This window comes from Perognathus longimembris, chromosome 4, assembly GCF_023159225.1.
Source record: "Perognathus longimembris pacificus isolate PPM17 chromosome 4, ASM2315922v1, whole genome shotgun sequence".
NCBI lineage: Eukaryota > Metazoa > Chordata > Mammalia > Rodentia > Heteromyidae > Perognathus > Perognathus longimembris.
In genome coordinates, this window is record NC_063164.1 from 18936024 (window position 1) to 18948509 (window position 12486).

The following is a 12486-nucleotide window of genomic DNA, read 5'->3' on the forward strand; positions in this document are numbered from 1 at the left end:
TCTGATATTTTAACCTACATTTATCTGACTTAAAAGTCAAGGTATTCTGAAAGGTATGGTCGATTTAATTGTGAGAAAGGGAGACTTTAGAAATAATTAAATAATTTGATGGCTTTAAATAAGTTAATTAAACCTTTCTGGTCTTAGTTTCTTTTACAATTTTATCCTGGATTATCACTAAATCTTATAGCTATTGGAAAAGTAGTATTATATATATATATATTATATATGTATATAATGCATATACATGAGGAAATATATACACACACATATATACTATGTGTATATGGATATATGTGTATATATTTGCTAAAAGAAGTAGACTACAGTGGGGATATAGAAGGAAGTCAAGATTTATCAACTTTTTGTTTATATATTCATGCTATTTGACACAATAACTGTGTTACTACCTTTATGTTGAAATAAATTTAATAAATGTACTTAATCAACTATAGCATTTTTAGCAGTGGATTTACTTACACTTTTGTAATCAGATAATATCTTTCCTTCTTATTCTATATTGATTTCCAAGCTAGAAATCTCACAAGTTTTATCTGACATGTTTTCTTTGCTTAGATTAGATGTTTTTCCTACAATAACCCTGTTATATTCTACTGTATATAAATGCATATATATGCATATAACATATTGTGAATATGTATATGTACATATACATGTGTATAGTAGAAGTCAAATGAATTCTAGACATGCTTCTCTAAATCATGTTTTAAGTATTTCTATTTTCAGTCACTTGAATGAAAAATTATCTAAAATTAATGTTTATGGAATATTTTGGATATAATTAAAGCCATTAATAAATATATAATGGGGTTCTGTTTACTATTGTCAATAACAAACAGTTTTGTTAGGCCTTCTAGATTTTATTTCTCAATGCTGCACAGCAAAATTTCATAATATGTGAGAAAATCCTAGAACAATACATTAAAAAGTTAATGCAATAATTATGAGTAATCTTGTTAAAATGTTTAAATATTCCTAGAGAAATTAGAGCTCAATGGAACTAATGACCGAGAGTGGAATGGGCATAATAGTCAGATAATAGTCTGATAATCAATTAAGTCTTGTTTCATCCATTGACTTTTGGTATTATCTGTCTCTTGTGGAGAAAGAAGTTTAATCAATGCTAAGAACTGAGCATTCTTTTTTTAAGCAGAAAGTTCATTGGAAATTAGCCTTATTTTCTTTCACTTAATTATTCTGAGCGTCTTTTCACAGAAGTTGGGCAGATGAAATGAAACCTTTTGTATCAAGACATACATACATCATTCATTTCAAGGAAAAAACCCTTTACATTTAAAGAGGAATATGTAGTCTGGGTTGTAGCTCAGTGGCAAAGTGCTTACCTAGCAGGTGTAATAACCTGGGTTTGATCCACAGTACCAAAAAGAAAAGCAAAAAAAATATACAGTTAAAAAAAAGAACAGAAATAGGAATATGTTTGCTTCTTTAGGCGAGACAGGGTTTTGTTATGTATACCAGATTGGTCTGAAATTCCTCATATGGCCCAGTTGGAGAGAATGCCCATAGGCTTGATGTGGGACAATCCAATTAAAAGTAGTTATTGGAGAATAGAAAACCCAAGAAGAGGTTAAAAAATGAACTACAAGTTACTTCAAAAGGAGAAAGTAGCATGAAAGCCAGTATATACCATGTAGATATTAAAAATTACTTTTACACACTATCGAGAATTTAAGTTCTCCACAAAGCCTTATAAACAGTCTGAGCATGGAGTCCATGCTCTAAAACAAGTAGGCCTGATGCATTTTCTTATTATGAATATCACAGATCAGAAGTGTGATTTTGCAGCCCATTCATTTCCACGTGATAAACAAATAATAAATGTTTCAAGACCATAGATAACTGGCTCCAAATACACAACATAAGCCTTGAAAACCCAATAAAACTTGAAAACAAACTTAAAATAGATACCTACAAACAACCCTTCCCTTTCCTCATAAAACATTAATTTATAAAAAGGTTAAAAAGATATTAAGCATGTGACAAAGACTACCTATACATATATAGCCAACATGTTAAATGTTCCAATCTTGTTGATGTGAAGTTAGAATTCAGTAAGTACAGAGAGTAATGCATACCTTAAATTCCTCCAAGACTTTGTAATTTTTTCCATGGTATTCACAAAAGTTCTTCACTTCTTTGCATTCTGGACAGCATCCATTGTGTTCCACTTTAGTACACTTTGGGTGAATTTTAGGGCATTCTGGCTGGTCGCAAACAGGTCCATCTAGAGCACAGACACATGGACAGTTGGAATGCCCTGGGAAAAACCGTTCTCCCAACTTGTACACAAAGCCGCTGTCATCCACACACCCTTTCCCTCGATAGTCATCAAAGATCAAATTGTCATTACTGGAGGTCTGGTCACCTTCATCAGCAGGATAGTCTTCATGACTGATGGCGGCAGAGGTGACCAATCCAGGGATGACCAATAGAAGTATGCAAGCTTCATGAATATGAAGAGCCATCCCCCTCCTCAAAGACTTCTGGATGTACTCCTAATATTATATATACTCAGCTCCTTCCATGGGAATACAAGAGGGGTAGGCTGAAAATAAATATTTAAAAATAATTTGACATATATAGAAAGAGAAATATAGATTCATTTAAGCCCTTGTTTGCTTGGGTTCAATTCAGAGGATATTACACATCCTCAAATAGACCAAATTCATGCAACGGTTTATATTTATTGTGAATTTTGCATATGTGGCCCTCACAAAATATTGTTCTTTGTGGAGTTATTTTACAGAGGAACCTTGAGCTCGAATTTACCTTTAGATTTTCAAAGATATTCCTTTTTCTAAATAGTAAGAAGAAGTTTTGCTGAGCTTCAAAGGATGGTTATAAGTAGCTATTGGCAAGCAGTTCCAGTACATTCAGATTCTTTTCCTCTTCTTTAAACTGGACTGGTTCAGTGGTAATATGTGTATATGTTATAAGCATCTGTGTCAAAACTCAAGAGATTAGTGTATAAAAAAGGCATAGACCAATCATTGGATGTTTTAATTGAGATAGAACTAGTATAAATGCCTTCCAATTTATTTATACCCATAAACGAAGAAAGACACTAATTTCACTAATCTCAGTATGAGTTACTTGTTTCAGTCAACATGGAAATAAAAAAAAATCTTAACTGTTCTATGGTGAAATAGAGAAAGATTTAAAACAAATAATAAAAGAAAGTTTCATCTACTCAAAAGAATATTTAAAGACAATTTAGTTTGTATTACTGCCTACATCTCTGCTTTACTCAGGAAGTAAGCTCCTAGTGGGCAGGAAAGATCTACCTGTGAATTTTTGCACAGACAGGGCAATCTAGCATTTGTGTAATGTAAATTATGAGTGCATTTTTCCATTGATATAAACTCTTGAAAACGTAACTTATTTGAAGTACCACATTATTTGCATTTAGGCAATTGGCACAAAGGTACTAGTACAAAAGTATCGGGATTTCATGAAATAATGATGAAAGCATTGTCATGCATAGAGAATATACTTTGTTCATTGGATGAAAATATCTATCATAAGTCTCACCTGTTATTCTTGCTTGGTGTGAAAGTGTTGGTACTGGGGACTTATTTACATATTAAAAGTAACTAACTCAAACTAAAACTCTTGAGAAACTGTAACTTTAGGGAGCAATAGATGAGGAAAATATAAAATATTTGTCTACTTAAAGTATTTGTCTGATATTGGCTTCATGGCCAATATTGCTGATATTGGCATGAAGCCAATATCAGTAAGATGGTATATAGGACATTCTCAGATGTGTAAATGCCACTCATTGGTTTATTTTCAGAGACAATGACAAACCACATCTTTTTCAGCCTAACATACACCAAAGATAATATTAAATATGATGAAGATGACATTAGAAAAAGTTCATAAACTATGAGAGTGTATTTACATTTTAAATTAGATATGCAAATTCTAGCAATAGTAAAATGGAAGGTACTATACTCGTGTGTTCTTTTCAGAAAAAGCTGATATTAAAACTCCAATATTCTCTAATATTAGAATTCTTTTGGTGTGGGTAATGATAAAGGAGATAGATTTCTCTTAAAATATGCCAAAAATAATGAGTCATGACAGTACAATAAAATGCAAACCTATAATTCTGCTTGAGAGCTGGGAGCTCTCTTTGACAAAGCATTTTTTTTCAAAATTATTAAAGGGTCTACAAACATATGAGAAGCTTCTGAAAAAAGCATAAATATATTTAACTAATTAAATAATGCATTTTTACGCCTCTCACATATTTAGAAAGTTTATCCTGGAAGGAAAGGGAGTAACTGTGACTCATAATATTCTAGTACCATCTATCAATACATGCGGGCAAGCAACATAAAATACACATATGATTCTGTTTCAAAAGGACACAGAGAGAAAACGATCTCTATGTAAGCCACAGGTAGGTATAAATGTGTCAGGTTATTATGAATATAAACTTAAAGGTCAAAATAAGGGAGGGATATCTACTTTTTATAAACATGAAACAGTGCTTGAAATGTGACATATATTTATAAAATCTGCATGGACCAAGCAAGATTTTCTTCTTAATACAATAAAGTTCTTAGGCTATTTTTAAAGCCTTCTTAATAGCTGAGCTGCTCCAATACAATTTAAAATACAATTTCAGAAATGAAACCTCAGAGGTATCTAATAACATGTTTGTCAGAAGATTATTTTTTAATAAGAAAGCATACAGGTTAAACTGAGGGTCACTTTCCAGATAAACTTTCCCTCCCCACTCCATATTGCTACATATGATTTTAAAAGGCTGTATTTATTTCTTTGAGAATGCAAACATAACTCATGTCATAAGAAACACTTACCTATTCACTCTAGAGGTGAATGGTGGAGGGGAGGGGGAGTCACAGACCAACCTGAGCTAAAAGGTCAGGTGTGTTCTTAAGAAGCAGTTCCTCTTTAGTCATCCCAAGAATACATTTTTCAGGCATGAATTAAAGGCAATCCATCCTCTCTACCTCCCATTTCAAAACACAGTCCGGATGCAGTCTCCCACCCTTCCAGAGAGAAACACAGCAAATATACACATAAGAAAAAAATGCTGTGGACCTGTCTTCAGAATTCAAAGGAAGAAGCATCGCTGGTCCCGTAGAAATCCAGAAACCAATAGCAGAATCATGTTGAACTTATTTTTAGCTTTTTCCCCCTTAGATCCTTCTATGAAATTTCCTTGCTGATTGCGCCTCCTCCACACATGGGTTCACTTCCAGAAGGTTTGCTACGGCAATAGAGGTGATTTGGCTAGGCTCTGAGGATCACAGACAGCAACAGCATACTGTAGCTTAAAGCCAGCTCTGCCGGCAATACCCTCAGCATCGTCCCCAAGATGTTGCTTAGATCCCTTGTTACATACCAGGAAAAGAAAAAAAGAAAGGAAAAAGGAAAGAAAAAAAACCAACTAACTGTGGGCGCCAAAGGAGAGGAGCAACTTTAGCCGGGCTTCCGCATCACTGAGAGCAGTTTTCAGACTGCTGATGTGTGCTTCTCATTCTGCCGGCAGCCGGGAATTCCTCAGCACCACGGACAGCGCCAACAACTGGCTTCTGAGTCCAGGCTGGTCGAAATCCCGGAGCTGCTGCTTTAGCCCAGGCAGGAGTGTTTTTCTAAGCAGTCGCGCTTTATACAGCGGACGCATGCATTAGGAAAGGGGAAATCATTCTACGTGAGACGCTGGATTGCATCGAAATTACAATACATTTAAAAAATGTGTAATTATACCTAATGCATTCTTGGATGGGCTGCAGAGATGAAAGTTCCGGAAGAGACTCGCATTTAGATTTAAGCCATCTGCAGTCCTTGATTGTTATTAATAGATAAGCATAATCACTGTCAATGAATGCTTGCTCCTTTTTCTTTGACCCTTTCATGGCAGAAAGACAGTCCTCTCTACTACATAATTCAACTTTGGGTCTTCTTGCAGCTTGGATTTGATTTTTAAAAAGAAAAGAAAAAGTAGCTGCGTTTTTCTGCAGTTTGTTCTCTAACATTAAAAATCAATCTCCTGTAATTCATCTAGTCTGTCATTAGGCGTCATTGTAAAGCTGTTTCTCCCAAAGCCCTGGCAAGGATGCTCTGTCTCTAAATTCTTATCAGAATGACACAGGAGAAAACAAAAAGAACCCAAACAAACATTTTAGATAAAAAAAAAAGACCAGACAAATAAAAGAACAAAAGTTATTATTATTTTTTTATTGGTAACATTATGAACATTAAATGAATAGCCAAATCATGTTTTAAGATACATTTTAAATGTTACCCACTGGCTGTTTTAACCAGTTATTTATTGATCGGTTTGGGGCTACTCCAGGCATTTTCGAGCCTTAAAGGGAATGATCTCTGTGTGGGACCAGCCGCTGGCCTTCAGCACCAGGACCTGATGGTGCCATCAGAACCTCCAGAGTACAGATATTTCCCATCATGTGAAAACACCACCGTCTGTGCTTCACTCTCGTGGCCCATCAGCTTGTGAATGTGCCCAGATGTAAGATCCAACAAATGGATAATTCCATTGCTGCTTGCCTGAGCCAAAACTCTACCTGAAAGTGAGAGTGGGGGAGAGGAAAAGAGCGAAAGAGTGGGAGAGGGAGAGAAGGTGAAGTGAGGAGAATGAGATGGGCAAAGAGGTGGACAGGGAAATGGGCAGATTTTAAATAGTCGTCATTTATAAGTAGTACAACATTCTGTTTTATTTCAGTTGTGATTCAAGACTTGTTTTGTTAATGATGAACTATTTCTAATTTGAATCTAATTAAGATAAACAATGATTAGAATATAAAACTTTCAAATAGGAAAACAAAGCCAAATGCTTTGCCTACTCTCTATGCAGAAGTCCTTAACTGCCCATCATTCTTTAAGTATCTGTGACTCAATACATCATTCTGAGATGGCATTAAAGGCAATTAAGCCAGGCAAACTTCTTCATATGCAGATGTTGGAAAGTTTTAAAAGGAAGAGCTTTTAAGTTTTACCTATGGGAAATATACTTTTACTCTATAAATATGTATTTTACAAAATTTATCCTTAAATTTTGTATTCTATTTATCATAATTATGCTAAATCATTGCCTAAAACAGTAACAACATGCATTTATAATCTCAAAGTTTATAATACTCACAAATCAACACATTTTCTTTGTAGATGAAGTAAAACAAATTTAAATAAATCTTAGAAAGTGAAATTCAAATAAATTTCAAATTGATTGACTTTGTCATAACTTTAAATTTTAGATATTTTAATTAAATTTTGTTATATGCTAGAGCAATTAGAAGCTATTCTAGTAATACTTATAGCATATTTTAAGTAAATAATCACTAAATTGAAAAAATTCAATTTTAATTTATGTAATTTTGTTTAAAAAATCTAGTACCAAACTATCCAAGACCTTGGAGGCAGAGAAAGTCAATAGATTATGTTATATGAATTTAGTACTTAAATTACTACAACATTACTACTACACATTGCTTACAGGACCACATTTAGTTAATGTGTCATCATAGCAACAACAGTGTTTAAAGTTTACCAAATTCCTTCTGCATGCTAGAGCTCATGTTTGGTGCCTGACATGGACGATCCTGTAGAATCCATAAAACAATTCAATGATAAAGAAAATAATATTGTGTAGGTGAAGACAGAAGAAGCTTGAGAAGACTTAATACCTTTATCCTGATGACACCTGGATAAAAAAGCTAATATTTAATCACAAGCCCTTCAAGCCACAATTTGGGCTCTAGCCATCATATTTCTGCATCAAACATAGTGCTGTTAGCAGTGGTGCCTTCTTGACCAGCTTGAAAGGAATTTATCCATTTCATAATAAGAATTTGAGTATGGTGTCATCATAAAAACATGGTGAATTGTTTAATCTCAAATTACAACAACAAAAAAGAAATCCCTAAAACAGAGAAGCTTTAAGAGTAAAGTTAACCATGATAAATATGGTCTATTTGCAAACCTTTATAACTACTGGGTTTCTTCATCTAGAACAAAGCCTGACACAGCAAAGATCCTTAGGATGGATTAGAGTGTCCAAAGCAGCAGATGTGAATATTTATTATAACCCTTCTCCTACCCAGTCTATGCTGACAGAGTCATTACATATAGATTTTACATCGAGCCCCACTCTATAGGCAATTGCTGGGAATTTCCTAAGAATCAAACAAATAGTTTTTGGTTTTTTTGGTAGTCTTTATACAATCGCTGGGAGAGAGTAGTAAATATTCTTTTAGAAATTAAGACTAAAGAAAATAAACAAATTTCAAGTCCATAAAAAGGAAAAGGATTTCTGGGCACTGGTGGTTCACAACTGTAACCCTAGATACTCAGGAGGCTGAGATGTGATGATTGTGGTTTGAAGCCAGCCTGGGCCAGAAAGTCCCCGTGAGCCTCATATCTGCAATTAACCACTCAAAAACTGGAAGTGATGCTGTGGCTCAAAGTGGTAGAACACTAGCAGTGAGCAAAAGAGCTTGGAAATAGGGCCAAGGCCCTGAATTCAAGCCCCACAACTGATGAAAAGAAAAACACAAAGGATTTAGCTTTAAACCACTATTTTTTGAGGAAGTCAAATCTTTAAAAATTGTAAGATTCATGATTTAGTAATTTTTGAATATATTCAAGATTATATAGTTCATCATACACCTATATTTTAAATATTTTCCTTTGCTAGAGCAGATAGGAAGTTTTCATTACTCTGAATTTTTCAGAAGATGAAAGATTATATGTATACCATAACTAATGCCTAAAATAAGTATAAATACACGATCATGTTAAATACATAATGGATTATTATGTGACATATTATGTCTAATGTAAATAGTAGTTTCCCAACTTATTTATGATTCAGGGTGCCAGGGTGTGTCCATTGATGCATTGCCTCTAGTTGCTATGAAGCGGGGGGATGGGGGGGGTGGGAGTGGGGTTAGGGTAAAGAGAGAGAGAGAGAGAGAGAGAGAGAGAGAGAGAAAGGTCTTCAAAGCAACAACAGCTCTGAAACCAGCTAGGAAATCACATAATGCATAGTCAGATAGTCTGATTAATGGCAGTAATCTCTAGAAAGTGGAGTTTGTAATAGAAGATGGGAACTTTCTAAATATTCTGGTGATGGGCAATGAAAATTGAGCCACCATACAAAGCACTAGTCATCTCAATGTCACAATCTTAATGAGATTTCCATAGAAGATAGAAGATAGAGAGATAGAAGATAGAGAAATAGATTTGTCTGTTCACATCAGAACTTGGTCAGTAGAATGAAAATAAAGTAGGAATAAAATTTCAAGTAATCCAAGATGTGTTTTTGTGAACTTATACTAATCATGTTCACGTTAAACCAAATATGCCTCTAAAAAACAAATGATAAACTAGATCATAAATTATATTTAATTCTACTTCAAATGTTGTATTAAATATTTAAAAACTAAAATAATTGTCAGATGACATGAAATTCCTGCATTAATTATATACAGTATTTTTGTAAACAGGAAAAATTATACCAAATTATGAATGTATGAATTACACAAATGTCACAACAAGTAAGATTTAAAATATAGATTAGTGTGTTTTGCTAGCTAGTATATTTTATTAAAAATAAAAATAGTCAAAATTGGTTCATAGATATTTTAATAGAAGATAAATCACATTTAAATATTTGTTGTGTAACAAGCTGGCTTATTTCTCTTATTTGTTTACATTCCGGGTATTGGACCATTTGAGTTATTCACCAAGTAAGAAGATATATAGTCTAGGGAAAAGATGAATTTATAACTGCTGTTTTCATATAAATAGTTCAGTATCCATCAATACTGAATGATTATGAATAATTCCTCATTTATGTGTCCTTAAAAATAATTCTGATTTCATTTTACCTATCAAAATTTTAGAATATTTTCTTACTGAGTATATCACTATTATTTTGTTGTTCAGCAGGTTCAATGAGGATAGAATGATTTGCTCTCCATTATACCGTAGCTGATGAATTTGTTAAATCTTTTATGATAAGACAAGAATTATTTTTTCCCAATCTCTGCTACGAAATGAGCCAATCGGCTAAGCACAATGGCTCATATCTACAAACCTAGAGGTAGAGATCATGAAAATTGTGGTTTAAGACCGGGCAAAACATAAAGATAACCTATCCCCTCTCAATAAACAAGCTAGGTGTGGTGGTGCACACCTATGTTCCCAGACACATTGGAGATATAGGTAGGAAGATTGTGGTCCAAAGCCAGACCAGGCAAAATCAAGACCTATCCAGGTATTAAAGTAAGTGTAAAAATTTAAGTGGTAGAGCATAGCAAGCATGAGACCCTGATTTCTTACTCTAGTACTGCCAAAAAACAGACAAATCCAAAAAAGAAAAAAAAGAAATAGAAAGAAAACTAGCCAATTAACCTTTGTAAATTAATTGATTTTAAAAAATAATTGATTTCTCAAAACAGTTCCAAATAAATCTGTAACTCTCTCAAGTTTTAATACTGTTTCATCTCTTATTATTACAGGAAAGTGATAGTTCTGCTAATATCTTGAACAAAACAATCTCGACTAGATTTACTATGAAAATTCAGATATTTGAGTTTTACTAATATTTACAAATATTTACTAATTTAAGTTCTCATAGCAATCAAACCACTGGAAGAAGGTTACAATATAGAATGAGTTAACTCATGAAAAATAAAGCAATAAAATTTTATCTGAGTGTACTTATCACTATGAATAATATGAATATAATGTCTTTCATCCTATGCTAATAAAATATGCAAAGAAAATATTGGCACTTATTCAAGTGAAGGCTGTGTGTGTGTGTGTGTGTGTGTGTGTGTGTGTGTGTGTATGGGCCAGTACTGAAGGTTGGACTCTGGGGCTGTGAACTGTCCCTTAGTTTTTTCACTCAAAGCTGGCACTCTATCACTTGAGCCATAGCTGCACTCCCAGGTTTTTCTTGCTTAACTGGGGGTGTGTGTGTAATATTTTACTGCAATATTTTATTTTATTTTATTTTGATAGTACTCAGTGTTAAGTTATTATTGCAATATTTTAACACATGAAAGAAGAGTTACAGCACCTTATATACATGGACACAATACTATTATGAAATATACTAACAGAAAGTTTTGATCCCATTTCTTTGTCACTCATGTCTATGAGAATGAGCTAACAGGAAAACTAGAGCTCTCCTTTCTCTTCCAAGTCCTTCAACAGACCTATGCCCTACAGTCTCTTTCCACAATCCCAAGAAGTCCATGTCATGATTTAGAAAGAAATATTTATTATGAAAAACTCTCACTTTATTTACTGGCATTCCAGTTTCCTTCAGAAAGTAAGATTCATATTGAATGTGATGTTCCAAAGAATCTCTTTGGCCAGGAAATTAACCAGAAAAACTAGCTCTCAAATGTAAGGCCTGCACTAATTTTGTAATTGTTTTATTTAGTGTTGATTTTTACTACTTTGTGAATCTCTGGGAGTAAAATAGTCATGAATGATTCTTCATCTAGGTCATTGAATACCTAAATATTTTTATTTTAATACAAACATCATACATACTAACTGTTGTACCTGACTGATATCTAAGAAACTCATTTCACCTCCCTTCTATGTCTTCAGCCAAATTACCTCCTTGGCTTTCTCTTTTCCATTATGAATACTAATTCTCTGTGTTGCAGATCCAAATTCCATTAATTTCTCATCTCATCTCTTTTTCTCCCTCAATCAAGCTCTCTCTATCTTTTCTTCCTATAATATAACTGTGTGTTTGCAGATATTTTGCCCCTGTATTAAAGTCTATTGTTAGATTTCAAGACCACCAACATGATTCACTGGATGATCATTCTGTCACAACTTATATTTAAATTTATTTATATGGATTCTTAATGTATTTAAGGGTAGTGTGTGTGTGTATGTATGTATATGTGTGTGTATGTGTGTATGCATGCATATGCGTTTAACAAGATAGTACATTTTGAACTTGGGGCCTTGTGTTCTCCTCAGATTTTATTTCACTCTTGGCTTGCACTCTACCATTTGAATTACACTTCCAAACCTAGCTATCTATATTAAATTATGATTTTTATTATCTTTGAGTAGTTGTACCAAAGGGGTATAATTCAACACATTGGTTTACAAGTACAATGCTTTTTGACCAATGTCACTCCTTCCTTCATTCTCCCTATCCTTCAACCACACCCAATCCCTCTATTTTCCTATCTGCATTTTCACATAGGTACATTGCACACTATGACTGCATTCTTCCACCCTTCTCTTCCATTCTAACTAGTAGAGTTAGAGTCTTGTAGACTCCTGTGGTTAGGCTGGTTTTGAACTCTGCTTCTCTAGTCTCATCCTCCAGAGTAGTTAGGATTATAGGCTTGAGCCCCTGATATCCAGCCCATTTTTCTAATTTTACCACTTCTATCCTACAATACC

The 12486-nt window shown here is 33.8% G+C and overlaps 2 protein-coding genes across 3 annotated transcripts in view; both read right to left on the reverse strand.

The window, feature by feature from the left end:
* The window catches only part of Vwc2l (von Willebrand factor C domain containing 2 like), a 142577-nt gene extending 137176 nt beyond the window's left edge, over positions 1–5401 (reverse strand). The window contains exons 1-4 of one of the 2 annotated variants that reach the window (XM_048344178.1): positions 5262–5401; positions 4875–5066; positions 2408–2587; positions 2118–2266 (exon numbers count right to left, since the gene is read on the reverse strand). In XM_048344178.1, the coding sequence (XP_048200135.1) occupies positions 2118–2266; positions 2408–2507 (249 nt within the window). In that variant the 5' untranslated portion in view covers positions 2508–2587; positions 4875–5066; positions 5262–5401. Of the gene's footprint in view, positions 1–2117; positions 2588–4874; positions 5067–5261 lie in introns of those variants that run through there. The other variant, XM_048344176.1, reaches the window with a different exon arrangement.
* Positions 5402–6429: 1028 nt separating this feature from the next.
* Positions 6430–12486, reverse strand: part of Spag16 (sperm associated antigen 16) — a 696006-nt gene continuing 689949 nt past the window's right edge. Inside the window, exon 16 of the mRNA XM_048345736.1 lies at positions 6430–6605. Coding sequence (XP_048201693.1) covers positions 6430–6605 — 176 coding nt within the window. The remainder of the gene's footprint in view (positions 6606–12486) is intronic.